Below are 21,505 nucleotides of genomic sequence, written 5' to 3' on the forward strand. Positions count from 1 at the left end.
GTCATCATACACTTCCAAATGTTACAAGATAAAATCCTGCCTATGTTTGTGATAAATTTTCAAACACTATTGGCTCATACGGTCTTTATAAAGCGATAACAGTAAGAAAAAATCGGGCAAAAAGCCAATAATATAAGAAAACTTATCACGCTAAAATCTCAAAAACCTGATGTGATGGGTGAAATCTGATGTGATTTTTTAAATCAGCAGCCTCAATATAACCGAAATCACATCTAACATTGCAGACACAAATTATTTTTTATTTTTTGTTGGCCCGTGCAATTCATGCATATCAACATCTTTCAAGCAGTGTAAGCCACATCCTGGTCTTTTATGCTCGTTTCTAGCAAGTGGTCATCGAGCAATTCAAATAGAACTTTGTCTCATTCCAATTGTAGTTGCAACAATTGCACAGGACACTGGAATTATCCAATCTGTAAAAGAATAAATAAGTTAAATTGTTTAGTTGTCATTGAACGCTTTTAAACCAGTTTATGACCGTAATCTTTTTTTTATCTGAAGGCATCCATCACCTTGAATTACGCAAACCCGAAATTTAGCTTGTGCAGTATACCAAGTTTCAAAATTCACATGTTAGTAGGCTACCAGTCTAATTAACATAGCATACCTACGCCAAAGTCAAACTTCGTTCTGTTCTGCTGAAAGACAAAGTTCTCAGATCATACGTTTGATCTTTTGCTTTAGGAATATAGATAAAGCAGTGTAATTAAGGTTAATGTTATCGTACCTACAAGTCCACTCGACAACACACTGAATGTCTGAAACTATCGTAGAGTGTAAGTCTGGCCTCCAAGATTTAACGTCACGTCCTAAATCTAATCTTTGTCATGAAAGTTTTGTTATCAATCTCAAAAGACCTGTCTCAGTTTATCGATCTGGTAATTTTTCTGAAAAGCAGTCAATGGCTTAGCCTTTCGATATGACGCTACCCTGTCTCGTCGTACCAAAGACATTTTAAAAGTGATACGAAATCTTGTTCCTGTTTGGCATTCAGCAAAAGAATAAAATCAGGGTAAATCTTGGCTCGTCGCTCAATTGTTAGATGCGGAACTTTGAAAACGTTGATTATTTTATTGGTCCGGTTTGTTTTAGTCGCTGCAAATGACGTGTCTACCAGGGTGGGTCGTTTTTGACTTTTTTTCGAAATTCAAAAACGGCTAGTCTTAAAAAGTGGCACATGCATAAAAAATTACGTGTGCAAAATTTCATCAGTTTGAGGGTGCATCTTCTGCTCTGTTTCCGTTTTAACATAGTTTTTTTTTTGTAATTTTTCTTCTGGCTAGTTTTGAATAATATTGTAAGTGGGAAGTACCCAGAACTTTCCGATGTAAAAGCATGTTCGAAGCTTGAGGTTTACTGCCCCAGCATCGACGACCAAAATGCTGAATTTTTATCACTTTGAGATGCAATTTTGTCATTGATCAAGTTTCAAGATTAAGCGGCGCTGGTTCGACTTTCGGGGTGTGCGCTTGAGCAACGCACGTTGAGGACTGCTTTCCTTTCAGCAGCATCTAATGGATGGAATAATTCCCCGGCAACAATACTTCAACAATCGGAAACTTCACCATGTCAATGTCGGTAACTGAGGCTGCGTCAGCGATTCAAAACCTCTAGAAGTATGCGAATCTTCCAGGATTAAGCTCTGCAGGAAGCTTTCCCAGTATGAGGATAAAGATTCCATCAATCAATAATGTACTTGGCTGCGTTTTTATGCGGCTGCACTGACACTGTCTGCTATGTAAAGCGCTGAGACCAAGACATGTTTGCGATAGACACAGCACTATATAAATGCATTATTACTATTATTATCCATCGTTGTGCTCAATGTGGATTACGCTGCAATCAAATTAATATTTTAAGTGGCATTCTAAGCTGAAAATAACTTTTATCTAATAGACTTAACATGAGTCAAAGTAAGTGCAGAAAACAGTTATTTCGGGAAAACATACCAGAAAATCGCCATTGGGGCTGAGTTTTTAGATTCTTTTCTACTGTAAAAATTAAAACTCAATAATTTAACCAACAGCATTAAACCATCTACCTGTCCATAGCAGTGTAGCAACATTCATACAATCTGGATGGAACCGAATATGTCCAGTTTGTAGTCGCCAACATGTTGTCACAGACGATAGATCGTGGCTCGTACAAAAACCCTGTGCAGTATGTAGTATAGAAAAGGAATTGATATAGAGTACAAAACTATATGCGTAAGAGCCCTTTGCTTCAAAAAGATACGTTTTACTTTGAACTGGATGTTTGATACCGCACAATCTAATCCACAAAAGTATTATTTTGTATTCTATATTAGACTACTCAACATTATTTACAACAACGCATTAAATCTAAATCAATTTAGTGCTTAAATTCTTTCAGCTAGATCCGCACATTTACTTTGGAATGCTACATTAATCAGTGATGTCATGCTTATTTGGAAATGTTTAAGCCGATGAAAACTGCTTCAAAAATTGTTTTCCCTTCAAAAAATAGATATTAAAATTAAAAATACGTTAGGTTAAGTAGTTCTGATTGGTTTCAAACTTGGTTTTTGGTTTTGAATCTTGCTCTTTGAACTGACAAAGCTTTGGTAGGCTATTTCTGGTGGTTTCGCATACTTGTAGAGGCTTTGGACAGACGGCCGGGTATGCAGATTAACCGGGTGAAGTTTCCAATTGTTAAAATGTTATTGTCGAGGAATTATTCCATCCACTAGGTGCCGCCGAATGAAGAGCAGTCTTTATTATGCGTTGCTCAAGCGCACACCACGAGAGTCAATCTAGCGCCGCTTGAAGCTTCTTCGTTCACAAAGTCACTCGCTGTTGCAATCAATATGCGAAGCTTCACGACAAGCCACATCATGTCTTAACCGAGCGTACTGTCTTAAATGTAAAATTTTTTATACGATAAGTTATTGTCGGTTACTGTCCTATAGTGACCTTTGATTACGAATTCTTCATTATGTGACGTATTTCTAGAACATTCAGCGTATGTGCAAGTCTGGAAACTTTTCAAGCTTGCTTGCCAGGTGTAGGTTTTAAGACGTCACAAAGATATTTACGTGTAGTAAAACTTGACCAGAACAATGAGTTCTCATGATGTGACATTATCGCACCTTCTCGAGGTTAATAGACCAAACAAACCTGCTATAAATAGAGGCGTAATTTGCGTAAAGTATTGTAATTCAGGCTTGCCAGATTGGCCCTTTTTAGAGGTAGTTGGCCCCCAAAAAAATTGTTTGGCCTCTTGGCCCTTTGTTTTCAATATTTGGCTCTTTTTGAAAGCAGTTGGCACATACCATCAAACTAGCTATTTAAATAAATGTCTTTCGGAAATTGAGACTGAAAAGTGTTATTACGATTTTTTAGACAGTGTTTAGCTGACAATGTTCATGCCAATGCCAAAGATTCGAGTGGAAACACTGTAGAAGATAAAGATTTGGAATTGTTCTTATAGAATGTAGACTGTGTTGTTGTAATGTTGTAACGTTAATGACGTTGTTAACGTTATTATGTTTTATTAGCAACGTTATTAACATTATTGAGCAATTTGGCTCTTTTTTACCCAGTTTGGCCTTTTTTTCGACATTGTTTGGCTCTTTTTCTCAAAAGCTGTCTGACAACCCTGTTGTAATTGTAGATGGTAATATAGAGGTAGAGGTTATAGTGAGATTATTGTTGACTGAGTGTTGGATTGAAGTTGAGATTTGGTGCTATTATAAATTGTGATCGAGGTTAGAGTTATATAAGAAGTTGTGAGTGAATTACGTTAAAGTCGATTATAAGAGTTCCAAGCGTTGGAATCTATTGCTGTTCACTGTTGCTTTGATTATTTATGAAAGTGTTGAACCATTTGTTAAAGTCCTTCAAGAACTTTCATTTGTCATCTCACTAGTAGAACTATTCGACCATTTAATTGACTGCTTTTCGGTGAAATCCCATTAAACTACGTCATTAATCTTTTCCAAGTCTCGTTTCTGCTAAGAGATAGAAAGAATCGTGACACGCGCTAACCAACTGAGCTATCGTGATGGACTTGTGTTTTGGAGTTTGAGCCTAAATTACTACTTCAGGCAGACACATTAATTACAGCGACTAAAACGTACCAATAACTTTCAAAGTTCCACATCTAACAATTGAGCGATGAGCCGAGATTTATTGCAAAAAGTAAATTGGTTGTGAGACACTCAATTAAATCGATGACTAAGCAAACAACGAGGGAGGAGGCCTTCTACTTCATCTTGCGTTGGTTTTAGAAAACTTATTATTTGTAAAAACATATGCTGACTTTACGACTTCTTTGTATTTAAGAAAAATAAATGGTTTTGCAACTTTGGCACATCATTTAGGTTTTCAACAATAACTTGACATCAACAGGAATCTGCATTAAGTCTCATACACAATTAGCTCTGACTATGACTTAGCCTTTTGCGAAATATACGACTGTTCTATATTTTGATATAATTTTCGACTTGTTTCATTGAGGTGGTAAGTTAGTGCTCAAGGTTATATCGATCAGAGCAATGATTTTTTATTTTGCAGTTGTGAAGCAATACACATCTTCATTCAAACAAAAGCTATTGTTAGTTGCACTTGCTTAGGCTACATACATTACACGATGTTTAGAGGTGCCAGCTTATCTCAAAAAAGGCTACTGCAACCTATTATAGAACAGGTTAATGCAGCTTCAGGCCTGTACGCTTATGCGTTTTTACCGTCATAGATAAACTTCATGCACTTTTGAAATGCCAAGTAACTGACTTACCCGCTACACACGCATTCAAAACATTTACAGCAGTTCCAACCAAGACGGCTTTCACAACTATATCTGCCATTTCGCTTCGTCTGTTTGGAGCCAGACTTCCTGCAAAGCGTATTTTGTCACTGTTTGGCTAGTCTACAGATATCCGGTTTATTTATTTGGAAAAAGCCTTCAGTAAGTACTATAGTAACTTTTAGAGAGATTTTCAATCTATCCAAATAGGTTTAGAAAAAAGTAGGCTCCTGTTTGGATTGCTAATCAGTTTGGATTGTTGACCGCATAGACTGCGTCTTCTTACCAAGTCCTCCAAGCACAATTCCAATGGATCCAACGTTAGCAAATCCACACAAGGCGTAGGTCATGATAGCTTCAGATCTCTCACTTATCCAAGCAACTGACCCTGACATTGGATCAATTCTTGGTTTGGACCCGGCGTCTCTTGCTTTAATCATTTCTGCCAATGATTCATAGGCTGCAAATTCATTGATAAAGATTCCAACACCAAGCAATTCAGCAGACTGAAACAAATAAATACGAGACTATTTTGTACAAAACTTGTTTAAATGTAGTTAGATGAAGTTATTCTCAAATAATGCTGCAGCTATCTATAACTACAACTTCAAAGTTTTCGCATTTTAGAGCACTACATAGTAAGAAAATGGGAGACCAAATCAATTCACAATCCTTCCTAGTATCGAAGCTCCACCCGGAGTAGAACTACTACGAAAGGAGTGGATGAAGCTCAGTCGTTTACAAATAAAGGTGTGCCGTTTTAACAGCAATAGGTTCCAATAGAGTCTCGCCGACAACATGTTGTGCGTGTGGCTCAGACTTTCAAACCGAACCGACTTTCAACTCATTATCTATCAATGTCTTATATACCGATCCCATGGTGGATACGTGGGCCTTACAACGCTCGATGGACGCATTGGCGACTGTGCCTGGATCTTCCAATGTTACCTGAGGCGATCTCAAACGCAAGAAGATATTCCAACGTGAAAACATTTAGCCTAATTTAACTAGCAACAATCAATTTTAAACATTCTCAACACAAGTCAAGCTTACCTTAAAGCAATCTTCCCATTCAATGCCCATGAGGAAGGTTATTGGTATAAATACGTAGGAACAAACCAACTAAAAAGAAATCATAATATAAATTGCTTATCTATTTTATCGACATTGGCATAGCGTAACCTTATACTCTAGATCCAATTACAAAAAATTATTAGCTGTTCATTCTCTACTGAGTTGACAAGAAAAGTAGTTTCTTAAATAACGTTTACATCTATTAACTAAGTAGTTTAGATTCCATCTGCTACATGAGGGAGCACTCATGCAGTCAAAAAGTTATATCTTGCCTCACAGTAATATGCTCGTCGTCGTCGTGTGAGCCTCTGGGGCTGAGGGTCTATCCTTTTATCACCCAAGATTCCACGATGTTTCCGGAATACACTGGAAGGCTGCTAAAGAGCAGCCAGTCTTTGGTTTCATCATCCATGACATGCAGACCTTCCACTCCGTTAAGTGGCTTGAAGATGGAGCAGTCATTGATGATGTGGTCTGTGGTCTGTTCATCAGCACCACATTCACAGGAGGAGGAAGAGGCCATTCCCCATTGGTGCATGGTTGAGCAGAAAAGCCCAACGTCCGTACGGAGACGGCTGAGGTGCACCCATGCCTGTCTTGGTAGTGTTATACCGATGCAGCGTGTGTCGTCGTCGGGGATGAACGAATGGAGTGTGGTGGTACTTGACTTCCATTCAGAACTCCATTTATGGTCCGCCCAAGCAGCCGCAGAGATGTCCTGTACATCAGCTTCGTAGATAAGAAGTTGAGCGGCTGGCACAAATGGGTGTCCTGATTTCAGTCGAAGCGGGTGCTCGTTTGGGAGAGCAGAGATCTTGTGGTGGAGAAGGTGGTTAGGCTCCAGTGCCCGTCGACCGAGGGACAAAGTGGCTTCTTCGCGACGAAGCTCATCGGGTTGGATGCCAGCAAGAATGGGGAGATTGTCCAATGTTTATGGCAGTGTCGATGTTATGGCAGTGAGCACTGCGGCACCAAATAGGTACACAGTACTCTGCTGAAGAGTAGACAAGGGCTAAGGCTGCTATACGCAAAGTATCAGCTCTCGCCCCCCAGCTAGAGCCTGCCAGGCGCTTGTGTAGCGCAGTGCGGGATGTGAGTTTCTTGCGCAGTGACACCAAATGGTGGCAGTAAGTGAGGGAAGGCACTTTAACATGCAGATATCCAATCCATGGACTTCTGCTCAATCCAACCACGAACCAATCAGATGCTACGTTATTTGTCCAATTGTGACCATTCCAGCATTCAACCAGAGAATTAATTAAAAACAGAGAGAGACTGTTCACCAGGCATTTTATAATAAAAGTAATTTGCGTTCTTCTGGTGACTATTTACTAGGTTACCTCCTGATGTTAAAGATGATAACTAGCTTTTGTATTTCCGACGTTTCGTCAGTCAGCACGACTGACTTTATTAGCCACCTTGATAAAGTCAGTCGTGCTGACTGACGAAACGTCGGAAATACAAAAGCTAGTTATCATCTTTAACATCAGGAGGTAACCTAGTAAATAGTCACCAGAAGAACGCAAATTACTTTTATTAGAGAATTAATTATTACTTTGAACTTTGTTTGGTAATTACAAAAGAAAAAAAAGCTATAACAGAGGTGGGAATCAAACCCACGTCAAAGTAATGACTACCACCGCCCTAACCTAATGCGCCAAGTCAACCGATGGCAAAGCGATGATTTAAATTAGCCAGAATTTGCGTTTTTCCTTTATTCTTCCCAAACGCAACCTTGATAACGTCATAAACAGCGTAGCTTCTGATTGGTTCGTGGTTTATTAGAAATCTGCTTGTAAGTGCCTACAGTAAGTGAGCGATCTGTCCAGTGTTACCCCAAGATATCTTGGTTTGGGGCAGAAAAAACAGAAATTTTCCTTTGTTCTGGACGTGTATTTCACGATCAGCTTCCCGATTATGGAGGTGGAAAGCTGCTGCCACAATTTTGGTTTCGCTGAGTTTCAGTCGCCAGTTCTGGAAATAGGCTTGGAGAGTTTTTATGTCTTGGCTCAAGGTGTTTTCTAGATTTTCCCACGACTTTGTGGAGTAGAGAATTGCCAGGTCGTCCGCATAAGCGTATTTTGCAGAGACCGTATTTGGCAGGTCGTTGGTGTAGATGTTGAAAAGAAGTGGAGCCAGGACTGATCCCTGTGGGACGCCGTTTTTCTGGCGTCTCAGTCTGCTTCGCCGTGAGCTACTTATGGTGAGGGTGAAGCTTTAATTGCTGACAAGTTCCATAATCATATGAACCATAATGTCGATCAGGAAGCAGTCGAAGCAGCTTGCAAGTAAGGCCGCGATGCCATACGGTGTCATAGACAGCTGTGAGATCCAGAAAGACAGCGCGGCCTTCTTTTTTGCCTAAAAGCAATCCTCGATGTCTTGGGTTAAGAGTGTGACCTGATCTGCGGTAGATTTTCCGCGCCGAAACCCAGCTTGCTCTTTTGGAAGGAGCGGGTCGATGATTGGGTTGACGCGGGCATAGATCAGTCTTTCGAGGATCTTGGTGTAATATGCTGTTTCAGCCTTTCACTGATAGACCTAAAACAACTTTCAAACACATTTTCTGGGCAAAGCACTTTTGTCATTTAGACAATAATTTCTAAACACTGGCAACATCACAGCGTGTGTTTAAAACAAAAAGCGTGTAGCCTAATCAAACGGTTTCAAAATTGAGTGCAGATACTTACCTCGAAGCTAAATTGTGGAAAATTTACCAAACCTCCAAACCAACCCAATATGGCGTTCAACAAAGCCAACAAGGAAAGAAAGACGATTAAATTAGCTCCAATGTTTAGTGCTAACAATACAGCAACAGATGCACCTTGCGCTGCTGCGTCAATCATGTTTCTTTCTTTACTGAAACAAGATAGAGATCATTCAGAAACCAGATACTATACTTGAAGAGTTGATTGGTGGTACAGAACTTAAAATAGGAACATTTTACTCGTAATTAGAACGGCTCCTTGTAAATCGTTTTTTTTTTATGATGTCGGAATGCAAAACTACAAATTTCCAGTCGCAAATTTTTCAATTTTTTCAACGATTTAAATGTTTTATCACATGACTGCATCTTACGAGAAGCATTTAATCAAAGAAAATTAAATAAAGCTCTAAAAGTCAAAGATGTGTAACCTTAGTTACCAATAGGCTTACAGTTGCTAAGCATTATATAACCAATGCACAACAAAGCACGTACCCCTTTTCGATGGCAAGTTGGCTAGTGGTCGTAAATTTCGACTGTTGAGTCTCTGGCATTACTAGTTTTGCCACTGCTAATGCACAAGGAGAGGACATGACGCATGCCGTGATGAGATATATAGCGTCAATCTATGAGAAGAGAAATGTAAACGCTGGAAATATTTTGCTTTGTTATACAAGGATATTGCAACACAATGAGCACAATGTTTTTGTGAGTTTTGAACCTTTTTTCTTGCTGCAAGTTTTTAACCACTTCAGCTCGGATAACGTACTTGTACGCAAAGAAAAAGTGTTGCTGGAAGACGGCGGACGTATATTTACGCATTTTGGTACATGACGAAATAACGGCGGACGCATATTTACGCATTTTGGTACATGACGAAAAGACGGATGGCAGATATATACGTCTTTCGAAAATTCAAATGTTTAAATTATTTTTGGAAACACGATGTCTTGTTCTTTAGGGGAAACACCAAAAATGTTAAATTTATTCCCGTCTGAGCGACATCGCTGTCGGTAAACAATTCCGTCCGCAAGTGGTTAAACGAAACAATTTTTTCAATCCTTTTTAGATTTAGCCAACTCAAAAGTTTACAATACAGTAGTAAATCAAAAGAAGCAAGCCCTGTGTGCTATACGCGTTTGTTTTTACGATAATTTAAACCAGTTGTTATTACCTTTTTTTGTATGTCGGTACCACAATGAAAGCACCAACCTGTTTTAGCATCTCCTTTACAGTAGAATGGCTGAAGATAATAGTTAACTACATTTTAAATTTGTGAAGAAGGGAGCGTTCTTCCTGGCCATCAGCACAAGGCTAAGTACTCACCACCTCAGCGAGCAATTACATTTCAAAATATCAGGTAAAATCCCAGTAACTAACCATATCTTCTTACTTCATCATAGACCTAACCTTAATGATTTAACATTCAAGAATTTTCAGAAAACAGGTGTCAGCCCCCTAGTGATGCGTGCATCCCTGGTTAGGAATCCTTAAGAATCCAGCACTGAACACAAGGTATGTTTTCGAAACTGCAAACTTACACCAAAGCTTGAATAAGCTGTCAATGTGACCGTGTAATACCGTAAAGGTTGTAAAGAATGAGCAACTTATGAAACATTAATATCGTTCATGAACTTTGTTTTTATACTGAGTAGCCTACAAGGTATTTTTTGAACTGCAAACTTACACCAAAACTTAGATAAGCTCCCAGTGTTGACCCAGCCACAGTTGCGAACCCACAAACCATGACTGCGAATAATTCCGATGACGTGAGATCTTCTATGAACGGTTTGATCAAAAGAGGAGCTTCGGTTTGACCGATGAATATGTTTCCTGCAAAATGTTTTTTGTCATCTGATAACTTTCTGTTCTGGCTTTACTTTAGCAATTTCAACAAAATCGCCAGAATTAAAAACAAGAAATTGATGATGGGATTATGATATCTAAGTTTATTAACATGATTAATGTTTTAACGTTCAAAACAATAAAAAGAGTTTCGAGTAAAGGATTTATTATTGTTTCTCGGCAGCCGATTTGTAGCAAGAATTGACAGCGATAGACACGTGTTTCGCCCATGAGGCTGGGCTCATCAGTATTGCACCGTATTCTGCCACAAATTTATTCGACCACCGCTTTACCAGTCAGTTTAACTCTTATCTTTGTGGAAACAAAGAAAGAGCCAACAAAACCAGCAGGCGCCAGGGCAGAGGACATTGTGAAGAAAGGGGCGTTCTTCCCGGCTATCAGCACAAGGCTGAGCACTCACTAGTACAGCGAGCAGCTGCGATTCGCCAACCATAACGGTGTAGCTTCCACGCTAGCCATTCAGACCATCCAATCAACAATATGTTTCTCGGCAGCCGATTTGTAGCAAGAATTGACAGCGATCGCCCATGAGGCTGGGCTCATCAGTATCGCACCGTATTCTGCCACAAATCGGCTGCCGAGAAACCTATTGTTGATTGGATGGTCTGAATGGCTAGCGTGGAAGCTACACCGTTATGGTTGGCGAATCGCAGCTGCTCGCTGTACTAGTGAGTGCTCAGCCTTGTGCTGATAGCCGGGAAGAACGCCCCTTTCTTCACGATTTATTATTGTGTTACCTAAAATTGCTTTATGCTCTTCTAGGCTATATTAACTTTTTAATATAAAGCTTTCACTCAAATTCAATAACTAATCGACAGCCATTGCTTACCTGCTGCCACCATTGTTTCAGGCGCTGATGTTCCAAGAGTAATTTGTATCAACCATGAAATCTTGAGAAGTATCCATTGTACAACTCCAAGATAATACATCACAGAAACAAAGGCACTGAAGTATATTACCATTGGAAGAACCTAAAATCTCAACAAGTGGCAATTGCTTTAGCTTGGACCGGGGATTTAGTGAGTTCATTATGTCTTCGGTTTGGACTAATAAAATAGATTTCATCCAATTAAATACATAATAAATTATATTTTCAAAATTACCTTAAACGCAAAGAAATGTTCTTCGTATCCTTTCCCAAACACAAAGGTTTCTCCAACGTTCGTAAACTCCATGAATTGTCGGACCAATGATCCAAGCCAATCAAACGTTTTAAATCCAACTGTTGTTCTTAAGATGATTAGGGCAAAACATATCTGAATGAACAATCCCCATAGGACCGACCTCCATTTCACCTGGGTTGCGCACATTAATACGAAAGTAAGACAATGCGTTAACCTAAAAATCGTTATGTCAAAGTAAAGTAAAACCTTGATATATTTGTTTACAAAAACCGCTTAGCTTAGAACGACAAAAAGCAACTGAAAAATCTAAACACTGAAATGAGAGACAATTTTAGATTATGAGACATGTTTGAAGCCCTTTATTTTGATTAAGTGATATCGTGTGTCAATAAACGAGAAAATAACGTTAAATAAAAATATTGACTATTGCAGTGGACTAAAATAACTGTCAAACTATGTAGTTCGGATAAACTAGTGGAACAAAGCAGTGGAATGATTGTTTTTGCCTATACCTTGAAAGGATGGGTGGAAGAAAGAAAGAGACAGAACAAGAATATCAAATATCCTGCTCCGGAAATAAGTTGATTCGGTCGCTTTGAGGTATCCAGTGCAATCCAAACTGCCAACCCAATAACAAGAAGTGCAATGAAAATCCTGTTAAATATGCAATAGTTGGCGAAGTCTTATATTTAGAAACATGTGATCCATTGCTATAGATAGTGATTTGTTGCATTCAGAGCCGTTGAGAGGATAATAATTTGAAAAGGTGCTTAGAAAGATGCTTGAGCCACTTAGAAAGGTAACTTAGAAAGGTCCCCCCGGATCCTTTTGTCTAAGATGTTGGATGCATTTTTTATAGATGCCAGTCGTTAAATCAGTCAGTTTTTAGACTGTTTTAACGTCTGCAGTCGTTAGATTATAATGGGGGACTTCTGATTCTTGAATATCAATTTTACTTTCTCGTATAGGCTACTAAGGATCGGAAAGCGATGGGACAAAGCCCTAATAGGCCAAAGGAGCTTTAGCACTAGCAATGGCCTGTGCTAGTCAAATCATGGCTCAACATACCACATGAAAATTACAAAGATAAAGTATAACAAGAACAGCGTAAAGAAAACAATCCCTTTGGGAGGTTCCTCGCTGGGTAGGACTCCAGTTTGTGGGCAGGCTGGACCAGATCATCACAATGCTACTGCCCCACAAACAACACAGTAACAAAAGAAAAAGAAACAAAGAAAAAAAAATGGAAAAACAAAACAATTGAACATGAAACGTCAGAACACTTTACCAAAAAGGAAAACTTGATAATATCATAAAAAGAAATGAAGAGATTGACGATTAGCGTTCTTGGTTTGACTGAAATGCGTTGGAACGATAGTAGGCAAATAAAGAAGACTGGTTACAATGTAATTACTCAGGAAATCAAAAACACTCTAATGGAGTTGGAATAATACTACACCCCAAAATTTGCGCTAATTTGTCTGAGTGCGGTTTCAGACCGTGTTCTTCTAGTAAAACTAAAGAACTTGCAACACGAATTAGTCTCATACAAGTATATGCGCCAACAAGTACAGCTTGTGATGAAGAAATTACATTTTACGGGGACATTGAAAGAGCTCTACAAGACTATAAACAAAACGGAATACCAATTATAATGGATAACTTTAATGCTAAGCTCAGAAATATTGCTCATGGAAGAACAACTGGAAACAACGATTTAGAATTCATGAATGAAAGAAGCACAACACTGATTGAGTGGCGTCACGAACAAAACTTATACATTGCCAACACCTGGTTTATGAAAAGATTTGAAAGTTTTTGGACTTGGAAGAGTCCTGATAATCATACGAGAAATCAAATGGACTGTATTCTGATATTTCAAAACCGTTTTCATAGCTGACTCGGACGTAGAACTGCAGAACGTCTTAGATATTGTTTGTACGAATAGCAAGACGTGTGGAATGGAATTAAATGAAAAGAAAACAGAAACAATGGTCATAACAAAGAGAGAAGAAGCAGAAACTCCGATTTGTAGTTTACGATTTAATGGAACAATTATACTGCTATATTTATACTGTTGTTTATTACAACTCTGAAACCTGGAATATTTCAACAAAAATGGCTGAAAAAGTTGATGCTTTTGAAATGTGGTGCTTCCGTAGAATGCAACGTAATTCATGGCTCGCAAAGAAGACAAATAAAGAAGTTTTACACCAAGTAAACCAAACCAGATCTCTGTTAAAAATATGAAAACGAGACAAAATAAATTTCTCGGCCATGTAATAAGAAAGCAAAAACTAGAACGTCTCTCTCTGGTAAAAGGTTTGGAAAGCGGGCATCTGGCAAAGACAAACTCATCTGAAACAATTTAACGACAACACAGAAGCAATCATCCATGCAACATATAATAGGAATATTTGGTCTAAAATTATATATTTGAGGCCGTTGATGCCTGGTTCAGGCAAGGCAATTTAAGAAGAAGAAGTCGTTAGATCAATGTAAAAACATACTAATTTACTGACAAGGGTCTAGAAATTTTTCAATAATAAGCTTAAAGAAAATATTCTTACCATTTCAACCAGAAAGCGTTCCGCTTTATTAGGTCAATTTCTTGTTTGAAAAACGCTAAAATATCTCTTCCAAACTGATCACGTATGAAAGCACAAAGTATATACCCAACAAAGACGGACCATGTGATGAGCAATGGGATAGCCTGGTTGAAGTTCAATATCAAAGCAACTGTCATGTACGCTGTAAACCCTGAAAATCAAACAAATATTAAAGTGAACAAATTGTGTTATCTACAGTACGTTAAGGAAATGCAATTTACACAATAAATTGGTCCAAAACTTTTCTAGAAACTGGTTTTAGACAGTTTGTTGACCTGCAAGAACCAACATTTTTTTTTGGTATTCAGGCTCACGCCCTGTGGTTAAAGATTTAAACCAGTCTTTGTGTTCACTTTCAGGCATGCCTTCTAGTGTCCTGCCAAAGACACAGTCGCATGCTCATGAGTGGTGTCGAACCAGCGCTCTTTTGAGTGCCGCACAACGCTTTCACCACTCGGCCATGCATCTGCAATAGAAAGCTTCAATTTTTAAACATAGTATTTGAATATGTTTGCATGTACTTTCCGTATGAGTTTTATCATAGTTATAAAACTAAGCTTTGAATGTAGTGTTGGCATTTCTTATGGACCATACAATGTTGAATTTTAATTTAAATTAACTCAAAAGTTGTTTCGGTGCGACAAAAAACGATAAAAGTATTTTCTCATTCCTTCTTTTCAGTCATTATTCCAAAATATATCTCATACAAGCAACAAGTACTCTCATTCATGAAGTGTATAAATGTTGATTGTCTTCCAAAGTTTTGAAACGTATTTTGTGAGTATTATTCCCTATGTAGGCAATGGTGCCCACCAAGCAACAGTCAAACTTTTTGCATCCTTTAACGCTTTGCGATGTTAAAAAGAAAGAAAAGGCAACTTTTCTGCATAGGTTTATAGTTACCTACCACTGAACAACAAAGCAGCAGCTATTTTCGCGCATAAGGTACGGTTACGGGAATACCATTTCTTGCAAATGTCAATTCCATGGTTGGGAATTTGAAACAGGAACCAGTTCGTTTGGTTATTTCCTTCATTTCTACGATCCACTTCAACTTCAAATTGCTCAATGCTGTTCAATGGTTTCCTTTCTTCAGCATCGATTGTAAATTGATCCTCATGCTGAAAACATCTTCAGCTTGAAATTATAGAATCGTAAAACAACATGAACTGTGTTATCTATACATCAAATCGTTTTGTTGGTTTTGTTCCCGTTCATATTTATGATTTTATCATTGCTATTGTTTTCCGACAAAGAAAAAGTAAATCGAATTGAATTTTTGCGACAATAGGCTATTTACACATTATATACCGTTTCAACTAACATGTCCTTTCTTACAAACGTTTAGTCAAAATAAAAGAGGCCAATTTGTTAATATTGTATCAGCCAAGGGTTAACTTTAAAAGCTTGTCTTCATTTTCAAAATACTCTTCTACACAATTAACTAACAAATTATGATTAGGGCAAGTTTTTGCCATTTCTACAATAATTTTAAAATTTTAAACAGCTTCCGAAACAAACAAGACCATACAGTCAAATGTTTTGAGCTATTTCTAAGACTTTGATTGTGGAATTTTTTTTGTCTTGTGTTGTGTTGTGACAAAGTGTTGTGACAGAAAAAACTAATTCAAGAAAGTGTTTAATTTTCACTGTTTCACCGATCAAGTTGGAAAAACTTGTATTCGGAACATCGGTTTAAAAACTAAACAGAGACCTGTAAGTGATTAGAGAAATGTCCCAACCAAACACTAATCTAACATTTTATGCCATTGTTATGCAGTGGATTGAGTTCCGTCATAGCACATGACCAGGGAACTGCGTTTCGAAAGCTCGTGCACTCATCTCAGTGGCGTAGCTAGGGAATGTGCCGCTCGGGGCGGATTCAGATTTTGCCGCCCCTTCAAGAAAAAGCATGTGAAAATGAAATGCGTTTATTTATCAGCATTGCAATACGCAACGTGCTATTTTCAATTTGCGGTGTAAAGTCAGACGAACGTACCATTATCAGTAGCGTAGCCAGGAATTGTGAAAGGGAGAGGTTTTGACGGCCGGCGGGTGAACCCCGACGGTGTGCTCGCCCAAGACGACACTTATCGGCGGGGGGTCTGGGAGGCCTCCCCCAGAAAATTTTGAAAAATTACTTTGAATTTGGTGCATTCTGAGAGCATTTTCAACAAAAATGTGGGTATGAATATTCCTGTAAAATGGTGCTGTCCGGTGGCATAGCAAAAGAATAAGATCATGTTTTCTTCGGCATTTTTCGAAAATAAAGCTGAAGTCTTTATGTTTTCTTGTTGCTAATTCCTGACTGAGATATTTGAATGTTTGGTATTGGCAAAACTAGCTCTTTTAATGCAGTTTCGTTTAAAATTAGGCAAACTTTTTTTTAGAGACATAGGTTGATTGCTTTTTTTTGCGAGATTATTACAGTTTTATTATTTATCAATTTTCTCCTTAGTTGATCCAAAAAACGATATTATTCCGGTAAGTCACTAACTTTTATGTTTTAAAGTTAACCCGAAGTTTAAAAAATGTAACGTCATACATCTTAATGAGTGTCAGACAAAAAGCTTTGAGACAAAGAAGTTACTTTATTTCTGATATATTCAAGTTTTGTATAACGAATCACTGGAATCGGGTATAGGCTATAAAAGGTTAGTGCAATTTTTCACAGCTGTAGATATTGCGGTGTTTCCATCGACTGCACGAGTTAGCTGGATACCACGGATACTGAACAGTTGTAGAGCGGTCACACCCTGCTATATGAATTATGAAAGGTCATTCGAATTATGAAGCATAATATGACACACAAGTTCTTACTCATTTTAAAAGATAAAGCACCAGCAGTGACGATCGGTGAGGGAAAGCAAGGAAAGCAGTGCTTACCTGAGCGAAAACTATGCAAAATATAATGACTGAATTCTAGGTTTAACTTCTTATTATTTTTATCAAGTCTATTTTAACTTGAAAATTACTGTGTTCGTGACTAGAATTACTCGTAACTCTTGTGAGTATCTAAGTCCTCACCAAACCGCATTTCTTGCCTATAAATGCCAATTAACGCAAACGCTTTTGTCAGAAACCATCACTGAAGCTCCAGGGAAATCAACTTTCAAAAGTGCTTACCTTACATTGAAAAACGCCTTCGTTTTATCCAATCCTCAATCGTTTTGCAAAACGACACCAGCTGCTTAGCCAATCAGATGTGTTATCTGGTGTTATGGTTAAACTTGCTTTCCCAGTGACGTCAATGCGTATCTCAACAGGCGAAAGGAATACAGCCTCTACGCATGAGTGATTTTCGGGCTTGTAACTATAGGCTACTGAGTACGCTGAAAATAAAGCTGGTTCTCTTACCAAAAAAAACATAGATTCTACAATAAGACATGCAATTCCAAAGGGTAACCAACCAGTACTGAAACAGCACAAGTGTTTTTTAAATTCTTTGGGTCAATAGACTGACATCACAAGTTCAGAGCAAACATACTTGTGTTCTTCAAGAATGGACTAGCTTAATTTATAGGCTAATTATTTGCTCTTTACTAGTGCACCAGTCCAATGCATGTTGTAAATGCTTACAGATGACATTGACAATAAGTTTTTGTGCTCAGTCTAAAAAAGCAGCCAACATTCTAGACTAGTCCCAGTTTGATTGATTGATTGAATCTTTATCCTCGGGCTGGGAAAGTCCGAAGATTTTGTTTTGGAAATGCTCTCAGAGCGCACCAAATTGGAAGTGTTTTTCAAAATTTTCTGGGGGAGGCCCCCCAGACCCCCCGCTGGAAGTGTTGCCTTCGGCAACACGCCTTCGGGCTTCGCCCGACGGTTACGCCCCTCGTGCCTACTACCTTGCTGCAACATATTTCCAAGTTGCTTTCCCAATGGTTTAAGCCACCGAACGTCACTGAGCACCAGAATTGCTTTAACATGTCGAATTAGTAGAATCATGCTTACAGCTAACAGCTATGAAAAATTCATCAACACAAGCAATAAGAATGCAAAAAATCATTGATACTGATGAAACTAAAGGGAAAAAGGAAGTCAACGAACCTTTTCACACATCTTGTTAATGACATCCTCAACAGTTGGGACCAATTTTCTATACAGATTAACCAAAGCCAAACCATTTAATCGGTTTTCAGAGGTTGAATTTCTTAAATAAGTTTAAGTCTTCGAAGAGCAGAAAAAGATCTTTCATTGGTGCAAGTGGTAGGCTAACTGGAAGAGTAGCCAGAATGCGGAGTAAAATATTAATGTTTGGAAACGTTTACTGCGGGCAAAATGGCAATGCACTTACAACACTTTTTGGCAAGCTGGTTTGGGAAGAATTGAAAAGACATCGATATCACATATAGCCTACGCAGTTCAGATATAATAGCAAGGGCGTTTATACACGGCAGATCTGCTTCGTAAAATTCAAAGAGTGACTCAGTTTTCTCCATTTAGTTTTTCTCAAAAGGGGGGGGGGTTGAAACCCCCAACCCTCCCCCCCCCTTTGGCTACGCCACTGACCACTATAATTTAGTAATATACTGGATGCAAAAGCACAAAAACTGCTGCAGAATTATAATAATCCATTTGTAACCTTTTACAAGGCTACCCAAATTTGAAGAGCATGTTTCCGCCTCTGCTTAATAAAGGCTAGTAGGAATTTTGTAACGCATTAAAAACATAATGGCAGAAAAATTCATGAAAATTTGAAACGTTTTTAGATATTTAAGATGTTTTGACAGGGCCGGATTTAGTAGTAGGCAGTTGTCTAGGGCGGCAAATTATTGGGGGCGGCAAAATATACGAATATATTACATTGATAAATGATAATACTGTACGTGAATATAATAATTCACAACAGAATATAGGAATTAATAAATATGTTATCACATCGCACACATTTATAAACAGTGCGGCAAGTCATGTATGGCAAGTCATCGCCCCTAGAGTACTTCACGTTTGATTGGTTTTCAACAATATGTGCTGCTTAGCGCTTGTTTTATTTTTCTGTCTCGCTTGGTATGGAGGACTAGGGTTTGTCTGTGCAATCTTTATTAATCTTTGTTCGGTTTGTTTCACTGTTAGTAAATTTAAAGGAGCCTAGAAAAAATGTTTTTAGTCAATATTAGGTTGATGGAAAAGTTGCAGGCTATTTCGTGTACTTGCCTTGATGCTTAAAGTATGTAAACCATGAATGATAGCATGAATGATCTCACATTTTTGAGGATTAACTCATCTTTACTTGTTTCTACAGACTTTGAAGAAATTATTGATTTGTTTGCAAGAGAAAAAGCCGCCGCAAGCGATTTTAAACAATTAGTTCATTATACAATGACATTCATTGATGTATTCAAATAAACAGTGCAAATAACTTTTTTGTAAGGAATTGAAAATATAAATCTTAGCGCACCACCGAAAAAATTTTTTGGGGGGCGGCACTTTTCGTATCTGCCTAGGGCAGCGCTTTGGCTAAATTCGGCCCTATGTTTTGAACGTTGCCATTCTGTTTGCTTTTATTTTTCGTGTACTTTTGCATTATCAAAAAAAAAAACGTCCTGTCTGAAAGTGCCGCCCCCCCGCCCCCCCCCCCCCCTCCTAGCTACGCCACTGACTCATCTACTACCACAGAGGAACCGCACCATTAGAATAAAACAAGTCGTTTGTATTTATATTTTTGAAGTATGCAGTATATCGCCAAACAACTTTTTGTGAAGCATCAGCAATTCATGCTACAAAAACGATTATCAATTTTCAACGGACAATGTGTAGACATATGTGGCATTGCCTTGTGTATTTCGAGCTCACATTCATCTACGTCATAAGCGTCGCTCACTGCATCATCATAAGCGTCGCTCACTGCATGCGTTCTGTTGGTGTCGAACGATTGTCTTTTTGAGCGACGTGTGGGAGTTATCATCACTTTACCATGCAGTCGACATGTCATGATTTGTAGAGTCTATATAAAGTTAGACTTAACAGGCAACTGTTACGCCTTCGCCTTATAAAATATAAATCACCCTGCCAGAAATTAATCTCTTTTTTATATTGATTCAACGTCTGCTGACGAAAAAGAGATGAGTTGCTGGCTGGGGCATGCAACTCTTGTTACCTTGAGCAAAGTTTGTTTTTCTTCCAAATTTGTTTCTTTGTTTTGTTTTTCCTTTCTGCTAACATTTGGACTGACGTCTTGCAATACCCGTTCATCATCTTGGGTAACTGTAGCAACATTACCATTCAAAGTATAATCCATAGTCGCACTCAAAGCTTTTACGACAAAATAGAGCAAATTCCTACAGCCAACTATGTTTCTATAGCATAAAATAATTCTAGTGTCAGCTGATTATATGCCATCGAATTCAGATGTTTATATGTATACTGTTGTTCAAAGTTTTTCTTCAACACAACCACTCTCAGGCTTTTATAGTGGTCACTGTTCATTCGCGTAGAAGAAAAGGCCCAGTTAAAACGAAACTTTTTCTCTATTCAACTATAAATGCTTTGTTCTTGATCATATATAGTCGCACTTAAAGCTTTTACGATAAGATAGAGCAATTTCGTACAGCCCACTATGTTTCTATAGCATAAACAGTAGTTCCCAACCTTTTTTACCCGGTAGACCCTTTTTGTCGATATTCAAATTTAAATTCCCCTCTATAAATTTAGTTTGTTAAAAACTCGTTTACATTAATATTGTGATCTAAGCCTTGGAAGATAAACTGAACTTTCACCAGTAATAAGCTTTTTAGCCTGTAATATTCCATTTCATATAAAAATCATTTAATTAATGAAGAACGTTGCTGAAAAGTATTTTATTCAAAGAATGTATTCAAAATATAAGAGTCAATGCATCAGTCTGTGTGAAGCTTGTGATTTTTTGTTTTGACAACTTATGAATGCTGGAAGAGTATTGGAAAGAGCACAACGAATATCATTCTCCACGTCTAATCTGTTTCTCTGTTTTGTTTTCATTTGCGAGAGTTGAAAAACCTGATTCGCATAAATTAAGTGGAAGCAAATGGAAAGATACTTCTCTGTCACTTTGGAATAGGAATTACTCATTAACGGTCAAAATCCAGTGATTGATTTTTCTCTGAATAAGTCTCTTGCGAGTCTCTCGTTATGAGTTCTAAAAATTTATCCTGCAATTTATTGGGAAGTTTTTCCACCAACAAAGTGAATTAATTTCCTATTAAATCAAGCTCATCGTCATAAATTTCAGGAAAATATCGAATGAATTCTAGTTCTAATGTTGTGAGATATTGCAAAATCAATTCTTTTTCCAACTCTGGAAGAACTTGTTCTTTGCTGTCAACAACCAGCACCGATGATAATTCTCTAAACATAGTAAC

The 21,505-nt window shown here is 38.1% G+C and overlaps 1 protein-coding gene across 1 annotated transcript; it reads right to left on the reverse strand.

Moving 5' to 3' along the window:
• Positions 1-310: 310 nt before the first annotated feature.
• Positions 311-20,451, reverse strand: LOC145766788 (sodium/nucleoside cotransporter 1-like). The gene is made up of 14 exons (XM_082578494.1): positions 20,266-20,451; positions 15,073-15,286; positions 14,127-14,316; positions 12,069-12,210; positions 11,536-11,727; positions 11,262-11,403; positions 10,254-10,399; positions 9,062-9,192; positions 8,553-8,721; positions 5,842-5,910; positions 5,075-5,294; positions 4,780-4,878; positions 2,063-2,174; positions 311-434 (listed from the first exon to the last, which is right to left on the reverse strand). Exons 1-14 carry the CDS (start codon positions 20,404-20,406, stop codon positions 344-346), a joined length of 2,058 nt encoding a protein of 685 aa, XP_082434620.1. The 5' UTR covers positions 20,407-20,451; the 3' UTR covers positions 311-343.
• Positions 20,452-21,505: the final 1,054 nt, after the last annotated feature.

Source organism: Aplidium turbinatum, chromosome 3 (genome assembly GCF_918807975.1).
Source record: "Aplidium turbinatum chromosome 3, kaAplTurb1.1, whole genome shotgun sequence".
Lineage (NCBI taxonomy): Eukaryota > Metazoa > Chordata > Ascidiacea > Aplousobranchia > Polyclinidae > Aplidium > Aplidium turbinatum.